The sequence below is a fragment of the Ranitomeya imitator genome, chromosome 3 (assembly GCF_032444005.1).
Source record: "Ranitomeya imitator isolate aRanImi1 chromosome 3, aRanImi1.pri, whole genome shotgun sequence".
Classification (NCBI taxonomy): domain Eukaryota; kingdom Metazoa; phylum Chordata; class Amphibia; order Anura; family Dendrobatidae; genus Ranitomeya; species Ranitomeya imitator.
Window position 1 is genome coordinate 424,194,027 of NC_091284.1, and position 16,897 is coordinate 424,210,923.

Below are 16,897 nucleotides of genomic sequence, written 5' to 3' on the forward strand. Positions count from 1 at the left end.
GCACAATTTTGGAAACAAAATTATTTTTTGCTAGGAAGTTATAAGGGTTAAAATTTGACCAGCGATCTCTCATTTTTACAACGAAATTTACAAAACCATTTTTTTTAGGGACCACCTCACATTTGAAGTCAGTTTGAGGGGTCTATATGGCTGGAAATACCCAAAAGTGACACCATTCTAAAAACTGCACCCCTCAAGGTACTCAAAACCACATTCAAGAAGTTTATTAACCCTTCAGGTGCTTCACAGCAGCAGAAGCAACATGGAAGGAAAAAATGAACATTTAACTTTTTAGTCACAAAAATTATGTTTTAGCAACAATTTTTTCATTTTCCCAATGGTAAAAGGAGAAACTGAACCATGAAAGTTGTTGTCCAATTTGTCCTGAGTACGCTGATACCTCATATGTGGGGGTAAACCACTGTTTGGACGCACGGCAGGGCTTGGAAGGGAAGGAGCGCCATTTGACTTTTTGAATGAAAAATTGGCTCCACTCTTTAGCGGACACCATGTCACGTTTGGAGAGCCCCCGTGTGCCTAAAAATTGGAGCTCCCCCACAAGTGACCCCATTTTGGAAACTAGACACCCCAAGGAACTTATGTAGATATGTGGTGAGCACTTTGAACCCCCAAGTGCTTCACAGACGTTTACAACGCAGAGCCGTGAAAATAAAAAATCATTTTTCTTTCCTCAAAAATGATGTTTTAGCAAGCATTTTTTTATTTTCACAAGGGTAACAGGAGAAATTGGACCCCAGTAATTGTTGCGCAGTTTATCCTGAGTATGCTGGTACCCCATATGTGGGGGTAAACCACTGTTTGGGCACACGTCGGGGCTCGGAATTGAGGGAGCACCATTTGACTTTTTGAATACGAGATTGGCTGGAATCAATGGTGGCGCCATGTTGCGTTTGGAGACCCCTGATGTGCCTAAACAGTGGTAACCCCTCAATTCTACCTCCAACACTAACCCCAACACACCCCTAACCCTAATCCCAACTGTAGCCATAACCCTAATCCCAACCCTAACCACAACCCTAATTCCAACCCTAACCATAAGGCTATGTGCCCACGTTGCGGATTCGTGTGAGATTTTTCAGCATCATTTTTGAAAAATCCGCGGGTAAAAGGCACTGCGTTTTACCTGCGGATTTTCCGCGGATTTCCAGTGTTTTTTGTGTGGATTTCACCTGCGGATTCCTATGGAGGAACAGGTGTAAAACGCTGCGGAATCCGCACAAAGAATTGACATGCTGCGGAAAATACAACGCAGCGTTTCCGTGCGGTATTTTCCGCACCATGGGCACAGCGGATTTGGTTTTCCATAGGTTTACATGGTACTGTAAACCTGATGGAACACTGCTGCGAATCCGCAGCAGCCAATCCGCTGCGGATCCGCAGCCAAATCCGCACCGTGTGCACATGGCCTAATTCTAAAGGTATGTGCACACGCTGCGGAAAACGCTGCGGATCCGCAGCAGTTTCCCATGAGTTTACAGTTCAATGTAAACCTATGGGAAACAAAAATCGTTGTACACATGCTGCAGAATAACTGCACGGAAACGCAGCGGTTTACATTCCGCAGCATGTCACTTCTTTGTGCGGATTCCGCAGCGGTTTTACAACTGCTCAAATAGAAAATCGCAGTTGTAAAACCGCAGTGAAATGCGCAGAAAAAACGCGGTAAATCCACCATAAATCCGCAGCGGTTTAGCACTGCGGATTTATCAAATCCGCAGCGGAAAAATCCGCAGAGGACCAGAATACGTGTGCACATACCGAAACCCTAACCCTAGCCCTAACCCTAGCCCTAGCCCTAACCCTAGCCCTAACCCTAACCCTATTCTAACATTAGTGGAAAAAAAAATCTTTATTTTTTTATTGTCCCTACCTATGGGGGTGACAAAGGGGGGGGGTCATTTATTATTTTTTTTATTTTGATCACTGTGATAGATTATATCTCAGTGATCAAAATGCACTTTGGAACGAATCTGCCGGCCGGCAGATTCGGCGGGCGCACTGCGCATGCGCCCGCCATTTTGGAAGATGGCGGCGCCCAGGGAGAAGACGGACGGATCCCGGCAGGATCGGTAAGTATGATGGGGTGGGGGGGAGCAAGGGGGGGGATCGGAGCATGGGGGGGTGGATCGGAGCGCGGGAGGGGTGGAACGGAGCACGGGGGGTGGAACGGAGCACGGGGGTGGATCGGAGTGCAGGGAGGGTGATTGGAGCACGGGGGGGTGATTGGAGCACGGGGGGAGTGGACAAGAGCACGGGGGGAGCGGAGCACAGGACGGAGGGGAGCCGAAGCAGTGTACCGGACAGATCGGAGGGCTGGGGGAGCGATCGGTGGGGTGGGGGCACATCAGTGTTTCCAGCCATGGCCGATGATATTGCAGCATCGGCCATGGCTGGATTGTAATATTTCACCAGTTATAATAGGTGAAATATTACAAATCGCTCTGATTGGCAGTTTCACTTTCAACAGCCAATTAGAGCGATCGTAGCCACGGGGGGGTGAAGCCACCCCCCCTGGGCTAAACTACCACTCCCCCTGTCCCTGCAGATTGGGTGAAATGGGAGTTAACCCTTTCACCCGATCTGCAGGGACGCGATCTTTCCATGACGCCACATAGGCGTCATGGGTCGGATTGGCACCGACTTTCATGACGCCTACATGGCGTCATGGGTCGGGAAGGGGTTAAAAAGATACACCCATAAACCAATAGCAATAAAAATACCGGTCACCACCTGTGTCGAAGCAATATAGTGAGACCACTAAAAGGACAAGAGGAACGTGCACCAAATATGGACTAAAAATCCGTAATAAGAATGATGATGGCAGGGAATTATATTTAAAAAAATGATTTTTATTATTATACTAGATGGCAGCCCGATTCTAAAGAATCGGGAGTCTAGAATCCATATATACTTTATTTATTCAAATGTAAGAATAATACAATTAATAAATAATAGTAAGAAAGAACAAAAATAATAGGCAGTATATGGAGAAAACACCAAACAAAAGTTCAAAATTGGTGTGAAAATGTCACTGAACCACTTCACAACTAAATATATATAGTTTTGGTAAATGGTATTATCATTTTTTTGACAAAATTCGGCAGGAGTTTGAAGAGCAACGTCACTGGGCCCGCCTCCACGCAGTAGAAACTTGCTGTGAGGTAAAAATTCAAAAATCACACCAAAATGGCGGGCGGAGTGTGTCACAGTACGGCACGTTTCTGATTGGTCGCTCGCAGCAGGCGGCAACCAATCAGACACTGGACACTGTTGACGTCACTTATCTCCGGACATTAGCTCCGGACATTAGCTCCGGACATTAGCTCCGGACAAAGCCACGGAAGTTGGCACAAATTGCAGGAAGTAGTATTCTAGGCAATTATATATTAGATATAGCAACAGCAATAGTTGTAAAAACATACATATACACAGTTGTTTTATCTCTTTATTTTTAACAACTATTGCTGTTGCTATCTAATATATAATTGCCTAGAATACTACTTCCTGCAATTTGTGCCAACTTCCGTGGCTTTGTCCGGAGCTAATGTCCGGAGCTAATGTCCGGAGCTAATGTCCGGAGATTAATTGCCTAGAATACTACTTCCTGCAATTTGTGCCAACTTCCATGGCTTTGTCCGGAGCTAATGTCCGGAGCTAATGTCCGGAGCTAATGTCCGGAGCTAATGTCCGGAGCTAATGTCCGGAGCTAATGTCCGGAGATAAGTGACGTCAACAGTGTCCAGTGTCTGATTGGTTGCCGCCTGCTGCGAGCGACCAATCAGAAACGTGCCGTACTGTGACACACTCCGCCCGCCATTTTGGTGTGATTTTTGAATTTTTACCTCACAGCAAGTTTCTACTGCGTGGAGGCGGGCCCAGTGACGTTGCTCTTCAAGCTCCTGCCGAATTTCGTCAAAAAAATGATAATACCATTTACCAAAACTATATATATTTAGTTGTGAAGTGGTTCAGTGACATTTTCACACCAATTTTGAACTTTTGTTTGGTGTTTTCTCCATATACTGCCTATTATTTTTGTTCTTTCTTACTATTATTTATTAATTGTATTATTCTTACATTTGAATAAATAAAGTATATATGGATTCTAGACTCCCGATTCTTTAGAATCGGGCTGCCATCTAGTATATAAAAATAAAAATCATTTTTTTAAATATAATTCCCTGCCATCATCATTCTTATTACGGATTTTTAGTCCATATTTGGTGCACGTTCCTCTTGTCCTGATGAGGTGGCGAAATTTCTCCTGAGGGATCTCCTGCTAAACTTGGATTAAAGGATCATTCAACTCCTGGACATTCTGTAGTATAATGTGGCATTGGTGAATGGAATGAGACATGATCCCAGATGTGCGCGATTGGACTCAGGTCTGGGGAACGGGTAGGCCACTCCATACTATGAATGCCTTCATCCAGCAGGAACTGCTGACACACACATGAGGCCTAGCATTACCATGCATCAGAAATAACCCAGAAAGACTATTTGCATATGGTCTCACAATGGCTCAGAAGATCTCATCCTGGTACCTAATCGCAGTCAGGGTACCTCTGGCTAGCACATGGAGGGCTGTGCGACGCTCCAAAAAAAATGCCTCCCCACACCATTACTGACCGGCATCTCCAGACTCTGCCATGTCTGTCACATGTGCTCAGTGTGGGCCTGCTCTCATCAGTGAACAGCACAGGGCGCCAATGTGGAATCTGCCAAGCTCTCTGGCAAATGCCAATTGACCTGCTTACAGTCCAACACTCACTTGTGGACATCGGGCCCTCATAGAGTCCGTTTCTGACAGTTTGAGCAGACACATGGATGTTAGTGGTCTGCTTGAGTTCATTTTGCAGGGCTCTGGCACTGCTCCTCCTGTTGATCCTTGCTCAAAGGAGGAGGTAGCGGTCCTGCTACTGAGTTTTGCCCTCATACGACCCCATCCACGTCTCCTGGTGGACTGACCAGTTTCCTGGTACCTGCTCCATGCTCTGGACACTGCTGACAGACACAGCTTTTCCCTTCAGTTTTTATTTTTTAATAAATTTGCAAAAATTTCTACATTTCTGTTTTTTGTTCAGTCAAAATGGGGTGCAGAGTGCACATTAATGAGAAAAAAATGAACTTTTTTGAATTTACCAAATGGCTGCAACGAAACAAAGAGTGAAAAATGTAAATGGGTCTGAATACTTTCCGTACCAGCAGTACATACAGTGTGGGAAATAAGTATTAGAGCCCTTGCTGATTTTGTAGGTTTGCCCAGTGACAAAGACATGAACAATCTATAATTATAAGGGTAGGTTCATTTTAACATTGTGAGATAGAATATCAAAAATAAAATCAAGAAAATCACATTGTATAAATTATATAAATGTATTTGTATTTTGCAGTGAGAAATAAGTATTTGATCCCCTACCAACCATTAAGAGTTCTGGCTCCTACAGACCAGTTAGACGCTCCTTATCAACTCGTTACCTGCATTAAAAACAGCGGTTTTACATAGTCACCTTTCTAAAATACTCCTGTCCACAGACTCAATTGATCAGTCAGAATCTAATCTCTACAACATGGGCAAGACCAAAGAGCTTTATAAGGATGTCAGGAACATGCTGGGTGAGAAGGACACAACTGTTGGTGTAATAGTAAGAAAACGGAAGAAATACAAAATGACAGTCAATAGACATCGATCTGGGGCACCATGCAAAATCTCACTTCGTGGGGTATCCTTGATCATGAGGAAGGTGAGAGATCAGCCTAAAACTAAACGAGGGGCACTTGTTAATGATCTCAAGGCAGCTGGGACCACAGTCACCAAGAAAACCATGGATAACACATTACACCTTAAGGCTATGTGCACACGCCCGAAATTGCCGCGGAAATTTCCACGGCAATTCTGCAACTCCCTGCCGCGGGAAATACGCATGCGGAATTGAGATGCGTTTTCCCGCTAAACACTAGCATTTTACAAGTGTAATTAGATTGCAGAATGCTAGCGTTTTCAAGGGCGATCTGTAGCATCGCTTGGAAAACTGATTGACAGGTTGGTCACACTTGTCAAACATAGTGTTTGACAAGTGTGACCAACTTTTTACTATTGATGCTGCCTATGAAACGTGAGGCCATCCGTCGCTAATACAAGTCTATGAGAAAAAAATGGATCCAGCGGCAACATTTGCTGGATCCGTTTTTTTCACAAAACGACGTATTTGGACGGAAACAAAAAGACTGAAGTGTGAAAGAGGCATTAGAGCTAATTTTGATGGTCTTCACCAACAGGGCGTTGCTCACAGGGTAATAATGCAGAACAGTTTAAAGATACGAAAAGGGAATCCAATAGAGAACAACCTCACGGAAAAGACCATAAAACCTTGCACTAAACGAAAAGATCCATATTTATGGAACTGTATAGAGGATTTAAGAAAAAAAAAAAAAAAGAACAAAAACTGGTCAATTTTGTCCTAATTCTAGGTCATCTTTAACATACTCTTGTATGAACAAATGACCTAAACAGATAATCTTCTCCATGCGATTTTCACATCTATTCTGCAACGTGTTAAAGGGGTATTCACATCTTCAAGATCCTATCCCAATATGTAGTAAGTTTATTAATAATAATAATAATAATAATAATAATATCAGCAAAAACATCCAATTAGAAATGTAGCATAGCGCTTTTGATTCGCTATGTCACTTATCCCATGTGCAGTGCAGTGCATTGCAGTAGCTTAGGTATCCAAGGTTATGACCACTAAGAATTAAAGGGAAGGTACCGCGTTTGTAGGTCATTAATAAATCACTGTAATGTAGCATAACATGCTGCTATAAGCAAGTTTGAAATGCATGTGAAACAGATTTCATGTGTTATATGAGTTTAAAGAAGGCACTGGGGGCTGACATCTTGGTTTTGAAGCAGTAGCAGGGCCCTATCAGTGTCAGATTACGGCACCCCATGGACATAGGAGATAATAGACCGGCTCGGACCCTATCTGTAACATTGTAGCAGCATTAGCAGTGAGCTGGGCACGCCTCTGTGGGCTGCACAACTCACTTCTGTAGGTGTGACTAGCTGCCAATTTTATTATAGCCCTGTGCTATCTGCCGAGCTCCACTTTCTCTCTATTGCAGGACAGAAGAAGCCCTCACTGCTCCTCTGTACTCCAAGCAGGCACATCCTCTGCTCCTCACACGCTGCCCTGTGTGCTTCTACAGCTGTGTCTCTGCCTCCTCCTCACACACAGTCCCTGTGATCTCTGGTAAGCTGCACTCACAGTCTGCAGAGAGGGAGGTGACACCTGGAGAGAGAGAGCAGGGCAACTGACAGGACAGGGATTAAGGTGGGGGAAGGGGGATGGCAAGAATGTTATTCACAAAAAATGCTGCTGAGCCCACTGTGTTCTGCTCCTCTGTAAACAAGCTGTGCCTCTGATGCAGTAACTGCTGGTGATAGCAGGTCACAGGGCAGTCACACACAAAATGGTGCTGCCCTGTGATGCTGCTCTTCATTCTTACTGTTAGAAGCAAAATAGGGGCAGTAACTGCTGACATCACCATTCCCCCCCCCTTTTGGGTGGTCTAATATCCCTGGGGCAGAGCTGCTAAATCTTACTATAGCTGCTTGAGGTCTAAAACGGAAAATGCTCCCCCTAGTGGTAAATATGTATATTTGTAGAAAAATATATAATATTTTTCATATAGAAATGTTTGCAAACAGTGCAAACATTGCATTAATACATTTTAATTACTATTTTAAGCTTAATTTCACAAAAAAACAAAATACAAGAAAACTGGTGGCACCTTCCCTTTAACTAATACCATATGAGTGGTTGTAACCATGGATACCTAAGGTCCTGCAATGCCTGCACATGGGCTACATGACATAGCAATTGAGAAGAACTATACTATCCTTCTAATTGGAGGTATTTGCTAATGTTATTATTATTACACCTACTATATACAGTCATGGCCAAAAGTATTGACACCCCTGCAATTCTGTCAGATAATACTCATTTTCTTCCTGAAAATGATTGCAAACACAAATTATTTGGTATTATTATCTTCATTTAATTTGTCTTAAATGAAAAAACACAAAAGAGTACAACAGTGCCAACCCGTACTATCTGTCGGCATCTGAATGAAAAGGGACTGTATGGTAGGAGACCCAGGAAGACCCCACTTCTTACCCAGAGACATGAAAAAGCCAGACTGGAGTTTGCCAAAACTTACCTGAAAAAGCCTAAAACGTTTTGGAAGAATGTTCTCTGGTCAGATGAGACAAAAGTAGAGCTTTTTGGGCAAAGGCATCAAAGTAGAGTTTACAGGAGGAAAAAAGAGGCATTCAAAGAAAAGAACATGGTCCCTACAGTTAAACATGGCGGAGGTTCCCTGATGTTTTGGGGTTGCTTTGCTACCTCTGGCACTGGACTGCTTGACCGTGTGCATGGCATTATGAAGTCTGAAGACTACCAACAAATTTTGCAGCATAATGTAGGGCCCAGTGTGAGAAAGCTGGGTCTCCCTCAGAGGTCATGGGTGTTCCAGCAGGACAATTACCCAAAACACACTTCAAAAAGCACTAGAAAATGGTTTGAGAGAAAGCACTGGAGACTTCTAAGGTGGCCAGCAATGAGTCCAGACCTGAATCCCATAGAACACCTGTGGAGAGATCTAAAAATGGCAGTTTGGAGAAGGCACCCTTCAAATATCAGGGACCTGGAGCAGTTTGCCAAAGAAGAATGGTCTAAAATTCCAGCAAAGCATTGTAAGAAACTCATTGATAGTTACCGGAAGTGGTTGGTCGCAGTTATTTTGGCTAAAGGTTGTGCAATCAAGTATTATGCTGAGGGTACCAATACTTTTGTCTGGCCCATTTTTGGAGTTTTGTGTGAAATGATCAATGTTTTGCTTTTTGCTTCATACTCTTTTGTGTTTTTTTCATTTAAGACAAATTAAATGAGGATAATAATACCAAATAATTTGTGTTTGCAATCATTTTCAGGAAGAAAATGAGTATTATCTGACAGAATTGCAGGGGTGTCAATACTTTTGGCCATGACTGTATATAGGGTAGGTCATTTATATGGATAAACCTAAATGAAATGGGAATGGTTGGTGATATCAACTTCCTGTTTGTGGCACCTTAGTATATGGGAGGGGGAAAACTTTTCAAGATGGGTGGTGACAATGGCGGCCATTTTGAAGTCGGACATTTTGGATCCAACTTTATTTTTTTTCAATGGGAAGAGGGTCATGTGACACGTCAAAATTATTGAGATTTTCACAAGAAAAACAATGGTGTGCTTGGTTTTAGCGTAACTTTATTCCTTCATGAGTTATTTACAAATTTCTGACCACTTATAAAATGTGTTCAAAGTGCTGCCCATTGTGTTGGATTGTCAATGCAACCCTCTTCTCCCACTCTTCACACACTGATAGCAACACCGCAGAAGAAATGCTAGCACAGGCTTCCAGTATCGGTTGTTTCAGATGCTGCTCATCTCGTATCTTCACAGCATAGACAATTGCCTTCAGATGACCTCAAAGATAAAAGTCTAAGGGGGTCAGTTCGGGAGACCTTGGTGGCAATTCAACTGGCCCATGACGACCAATCCACTTTCCAGGAAACTGTTCATGTAGGAATGCTCGAACCTGACACCCATAATGTGGTGGTGCCCCATCTTGCTGGAAACTCAGGGAACGTGCCATCTTCAGTGCATAACTGAACAGATCCTTGGAAAGTGGATACAGGGTAAACCCTAGCTGAATAGCCAAATTATTCAGGTATCCTAAAAAAAAAACACAGACTATCATTCATGGTTTCGGGATCATCACAGTTACGCAGCATTGTCTCGTATTGTCCAATTCTGGGCTCAAAAGATACTTTCTATTATTACCTATTTCAAGTTAAATTAAGACAAAACGGATGGCAAAATATTTTGACATACTTTCCTTAAAATATCATGAACCCAAAGCCAGTAAAGTAAACGTCTCACAATAACATTTCGATATCAAGTCGATGAATCATTTTCGCTTCACGTCTCATTGTTTTAAAGTCCTAATTTGTGTTACTCTTTCCAGAACATAAAGAGTAAATAAAATAACAACCCAATGAAAGGTTAAGGGTATGGAGAGCTGATAGAGAAGCGCATTTATCTAAATATTCGGAATAAAGCTAGGCCATATATACACAAATACATCAAGTTACTTGGTCGCAGAAACTTAGTACAAATCCTACAAGCAAACAACCAGAATAGAACATTCGCTGGCAAACTAGAAATAAACAGTGCTTCTAATCTAATCAGATTTGCTCCTGGGATTATATACATTCTGACAAGCATTCACCCAACAAAATGTAAAGTTTACTTAATTTCAAACAGATCTGCAACACATTAATGCACACCAGCAGCACTGCGGCCGCGTCTCCAAGTGTGCACCACACAGTCAAGGCTGTCATCTGTTTCAGCAGCGTTCATTACACTACACGGAAAAGGCTGCAGCCTGTAAATATAATCTACACAGGTTTGTAGAATCCATCTAAAGATAAAATATGGATGCGAAGTACAGAGAGGCTCTAATATTAGGTCTAAAGACAGCCATGCTTGCTTCAAGTAATGATGTACAACCAGGACTGTGAACTTATCACATTGAGGAACAAGGTATTACCCCACCACAATAGTTAATTTCCTAGCGGATAAAGGTATATTTGAGGCTCCACCAACACCAGACTGAGGTTCACAAGCCCCCTGCCAGAGGAGATTGAATGAGGCACAGATGTACAGTATCACTCAATGTCTAGGGGACAGTTGGAGACGGTTGGGTGATGTACTCCCTGTACAGTCAAGTATAATGCTATTCTGGAGTCCCTGCGGTGATAGGCACTAATGATTTATAACGGGGTCATTCTGGCCTTCCACATTGTGTCAGTCATTTTTAAGGCTTCCGAAATCCAAAACTGAGCCTCAGATCACCCTTGTGAATGGATGCTCAGTTAATAAAAAAGATGAGCAGGGGAGCAACACAAGTGTTCAGGATCAGACATACAAAGGAGAATGCAAAAAGCAGCAATAACAAAGGGAAAAGACAAAAAAAGTCTTATAAACCAAAATAGGGCCTTACCTGCAAGAACCTGTACTTTTGCACATTCCAAGTAGTGGTCTTTTTTCCGAAAAACTGTCCGCCTTTTGTGTACCTACAAAAGAATATTAGAACATTAAGAAAAAAAAATTTTTATATATATATATATATATATATATATATATATATATATATATATATATATATATATATATATATACACATCACACAAATAGAAATGTCTACAAGATGATGATCATTGAAGGCTGAGATTCAGAGGGGCCTCATTCCCTCAGTGCAGAGTCACTGCCATTACAGTAAATATTATTCTGAAATGTTTGCATGAGACTAAATGGTACTAATGCATATTCTAACCACATTATAACTACAAAGCATATAAACATATTTTAATTTAAAGCAATGACTACTGAATGTAATAATCTTCATAAAATAACATATGCTAGACCTTCAGTTATTAGCAGAGTAGGTAATTGTATAGGTAAATATGGCTAGTAAATATGAATAATTACCCACAAATATAATAAAATAATAAAACAGTACATATGAATAATAACCCAGAAAAATACTGTAATAAAATATTAATACAGTCAATGTGAATTACAAAACAGAATAAGCAAATCAAACTTTAATATTAAATTATAAAAAAAATTGAATTATTAGCTACCATATGTCATGTATTATAACAATGCATATTCATCTCGGCTAAAACTACAAGGAGCTGAACAAGACCTGCTAATTTGGTTTTATTTCTAAAAAAAAAAGTAACTATAAACTTCAAAATGCTAATAAAATCAATGAATTATTCTGCTAAATCCAAGGTTTTCCTGCAAGAGACTGGAAGGCACGAGACCAGGAGAAATCCTGGATGATGAGAAATCACTCGTGGCATAAGCTTAATGTAGCAACCAATGGTTGTACAGACAGAAACCAGGAAACCAAGCATAGTAATTCCATACATTGGACACTATAAGGGCTTGTTCACAAGACCATATTTTCGGTCTGAGTGCTGTCCACGAAAGAAAAAAAATGGACTGCACTCGATCCAATAGTATTCAATCGGGCAGTGCAGACGAGCAATTTTTTTCATGGCCCGATTCTATGTATGAAAAATATTGCAGCAAGCACTAGTTTCCTCCATAAATGGGATGAGACTCAACCATTAAAATCTATGGGTGTGTAAAAAAGAAAAAAAAAAATCGGATGGCATATGCATAGCATCCTTTTTTTTTTTTGTACAGAAAAAAATTATTAAGAAATTATAAATGGACTTGTAAATTATTAATAGCTGTAGCTCTAAATAATAAAAAAAACCAATGTTGATAGCATATGGATGACAAGTGAGAATTTTTGTAAAAAAAACTTTTTCTCAGATTCTCTACCGGAGAATTTATAGTAGAGAATGCCTTTCTTTGACATCCATTTGTCCTAACAGGGATATGAAAAGCTGTCCTCGTGGTGAACTCCTATAAAATGTGGCCAATTTGGTGGCAGAATCAGACGGTGCTATCTATGAATGATGTGTCTTTTGGCCAGACAAGCTTCACCCTTCACGCGTTAATGATTATGACGCAATTCCCTTGGATTTGTCTTATATTAACTTTGTTTGTAACGATTCTCCACGATTGACAAAAGCCTTGAATGGGCTGAAATGTCTTCTGTGGACATTCTATGTCTTGGATTCAATGAGCGTTATTCTACACGCGAGTCCCGGGATTTTTGTAGTTTTGCTGCTATTCTTCCCCACAACTGAACGGAGTGCCGACCATTCTATTGGAACTAACCTTCACTCTTCCGACCATCCTACACAGCTAATTTAACCATTTAATATGCAGCTTTAGAATTGGATAGGCATTGATTTGGTTCAAATGAAATAACAATTCTTTTCTATATTATATCTTGTCTTTATTATTTGTCAAATCAGAATTATTAACATTTAAAATCACATTTATTCCTAAATATTCCAAAATTCTAACAACTGTTTTTTTAAGTTATCAGAAAAATAGACTAAAAAATAATTATTATACTGATAAAAAAGACTCAACCACAATATTTAACTGTATAAACTACACGAATCCATAAGCAGTACCTGCAAATGTTTCATCAGTAAAAGGCCATGAGATGGAATCAGATTAATTGCGGTCTCCCTGATTGTGCTGCAAACACGTGCTTTGCTTAATGGAGTCAGTATCCACTCCAATTGCGTGTGTGGGTGAAAGTCTAATCCATAGGTTGTGATGGATTAATTTTTTTTGATATCTGGAATTGTATTTGCGTCTGTGCTGGTGGAATATGCTGGCGATATGCACACCTGCTCAACACTCTTTGTTTAATGCAGCTCAATGATTGAAAACAAAAAACAAAAATCCAGCCAAATCCATCAAATATACAAAGAGTTGAAATCCTGTTGCAAAGTCCTTTTCTTAAACTCCCAAATCCTTTTAATTCTGTCATATAACACTACAGCATTTATCAAAAGCTGAAAATCCAGACAAATCACACAATTAAAGTAATGAAAAACGCACCACCTGCCTTTATCTAGCCCTCCACTTAATAAAATGGTGACACTGGTCCACCTATCTGAAAAAATGTGCATAATAATTCCGAGTTACTAGGCAAGCTTTCATTTAATCAACTTGGAGTACTTTAATCACAATGAAGATATCCAGCCTCATTCCGATGACCTCCAATGCAATTCATTTACTGCTCCATGCTCGCTGCTCGGTATATAGCTCTAGCCATTCACACATCCCAACTCAAAATGCTATTTTTGCCATATAAAGGCAATTACATATACAGTGGCTTGTGAATTTATTCAGTCCCCTTGACTTTTTCAGGTTTTGATGGCATTTCACTGTTTTTTTTGTTTTGTTTTGGGTTTTTTTGAGGATTTGCATCAGTTCATGTAAAGAACATGCCCACACTGTGAACATTTGGTTTTCTTTTTTTTTGCAAGGCAAACAAATAGGACACAATAACTGAAAAGTTCAGTGTGCATAACTAATCACCCCCCTAAAGTCAGTACTTTGTAGAGCCTCCTTTTGCTGCATTTATAGCTGCAAGTAAATTTGGATAAGTATTTATGCGCTTTCCATATCTGGCTACTGGGACTTTGCCTATTCCTCAAGGCAAAACTGCTCCAGCTCCTTCAAGTTCGATGGTTTCCACTGGTGAACAGCAATTTTCAAGTCTGACCACAAATTCTCAATTTGATTAAGGTCTGGGCATTGACCAGGCCATTCTAAAACATTTATATGTTTCCCTTCGAACCACTCGAGTGTTGCTTTAGCAGTATGCTTTGGGTTATTCTCTTGTTGGAAGGTGAACTTCCATCCCAGTCTCAAATCAGTGACATGTAGAAAAGCCACGGAGACACCATCACGTGTTTCTCAACACAAGCAATAAATAGCCAGGTCTTTCACCGGGAAGGAACAACCACGGGAAGGGCAGCATCCAAAAAGGAAAACCACCTATGCCAAAACATGGTATCCATCCACATTTTGATCTCCCCGAGGTCATTCATTCTTATGTTTATTATCAAATCAGTGACAGACTGAAACAGGTTTTGCTCAAGAATATCCCTGTATTTTGCACCATCCATCTTCCTCTCAACTTGGACCATTTTCCCTGTCCCTGCCGCCGAAAAACATCCCCACTGCATGATGCTGCCACCACCATGTTTCACTATGGGGATGGTGTTCTTGGGGTGATGAGCGGTGTTGGTTTCGCACCAGACATTGCGTTTAACCTGGTGGCCAAAACGCTCAATTTTGGTCTCATCTGACCACAGCACCTTCCTCCATACATTTGCAGAGTCTCCCACATGTCTTTTGACAAACTCAAAACGAGCAATACAATTTTTTTCTGTAAGTCAACCCTTTTTTTCTGGTCTCTCTTCCATAAAGACCGCCAATATGGAGTGTAGGGCTTATTGTGGCTGTATGGACAAATACTTCCATCTCTGCTTGGGAACTCTGCAGCTGCTTCAGGATTATCTTTGGTCTCTGTGCTGCCTCTCTGATTAATGCCCTCCTTACCCGGGCTGAGAGATTTGGTGGGCGGCCCTCAGTTGGCAGGTTTGATGTGGTACCATGTTTTTTCCATTTCATAATAATGGATTTGATGGTGATCTGGGGGGATTGTGATTTTTTTTTTTTTTTATAACCCAACCCTGACTTGTACTTCTCAACAACTTTGTCCTTGACTTGTTTGGAGATCTCATTGGACTTCATAGTGTTGTTTGGTTAGTGGTGCCTAATGGTGTCGGAGCCTCTGTGACCTTTCAGAAAAAGTGTGCATATATTGACAGTCCATGTGACACTTCTATTGAACACAGGTGGACTTCCTTTCACTAAGCATGTGACTTACGAAGGTAATTGCTTGCACCAGAAATATTTAGGACCTTCACAGCAAAAGGGTTAAATGCTAGTGATGAGCGAACATACTCGTACTCGAGATTTCTTGAGCACACTCAGGAGTCCTCCAAGTATTTTTTAGTGCTCGGAGATTTAGTTTTCATCGCCGCAGCTGAATGATTTACATCTGTTAGTCAGCATAAGTACATGTGGGGGTTGCCTGGTTGCTAGGGAATCCCCACATGTAATCAAGCTGGCAAAGATATGTACATCATTCAGCTGAGGTGAGGAAAACTAAATCTCCGAGCACTAAAAAATACTCGGAGGACACCCAAGCATGCTCGGAAATCTCGAGTAACGAGTATATTCGCTCATCACTAGTAAATACATATGCGCATGCCAATTTTTATTTATTTTATCCCATAAATTTAATTTTTGCCTATATTTATCTCAATTCACTAATCTAGACTATTTAGTGCTGATGCATCAAACGCAAATTGGTTTAAAAAAATATTTAAACACAGGTTGTAATGTAAAAAAATGTATGTATATAGGAGCGGAAACAGACAGATGTGGGGCCTATGTGCTACGATAAGGGCCCTTTGCAGCCCAGTAGCCTATCACAATGAACAATTCTACCTGCTTTCGAAGTGGTAGTGGGCCCTCAGACCCTTTGAACCACATAATGTTCCCTGTATATATGCATATATATCTGTGTGTATGCTTCATAGGGAACTTCTGGAACTGTAGAAGCTGATAAAAACTTGCTTCTATAGCATACTACAGGGTGGGCCATGTATATGGATACACCTAAATAAAATGGGAATGGTTGGTGATATCAACTTCCTGTTTGTGGCACATTAGTATATGGGAGGTGGAAAACTCTTCAAGATGGGTGGTGACCATGGCGGCCATTTTGAAGTCGGCCATTTTGGATCCAACTTTATTTTTTCCAATGGGAAGAGGGTAATGTGACACATCAAACTTAATGAGAATTTCACAAGAAAAACAATGGTGTGCTTTTTCTAAAGTAACTTTATTCTTTCATGAGTTATTTGCAAGTTTCTCTTTGTTTACAGCCATTGACATGTCGCAGATGTTAACACGTGAGGAGCGGATAGAAAATGTGTTGATGTCTGGTGAACGCAGTACCCAGGTCATTGCAGATTTCAATGCAAGACACCCTACTGTTATGTTTGCTAATGACAGGTGTTATGAAGGCAATCCAGAAACACAGTGTGCTTAGCGATCAGAGCGCACACAGTGATCTGACAAATACCCAAAAATACAAGAACGAGCTCTGAGACGTGGAAACTCTGTAGACTGCACACCTGATCCTATCCTAAACACAACTAAAAGCGGCTGTGGATTGCGCCTAACAACTACCTAGGCAACTCGGCACAGCCTAAGAAACCAGCTAGCCTGAAGAT

At 41.1% G+C, this 16,897-nt stretch overlaps 1 protein-coding gene across 5 annotated transcripts in view; it reads right to left on the reverse strand.

The window, feature by feature from the left end:
- The window catches only part of BCAS3 (BCAS3 microtubule associated cell migration factor), a 1,718,074-nt gene that overhangs the window by 1,533,045 nt on the left and 168,132 nt on the right, over window positions 1–16,897 (reverse strand). For all 5 annotated transcript variants that reach the window (XM_069757219.1, XM_069757222.1, XM_069757218.1 and 2 more), the window contains one exon: window positions 11,137–11,209. In XM_069757219.1, the coding sequence (XP_069613320.1) occupies window positions 11,137–11,209 (73 nt within the window). The remainder of the gene's footprint in view (window positions 1–11,136; window positions 11,210–16,897) is intronic.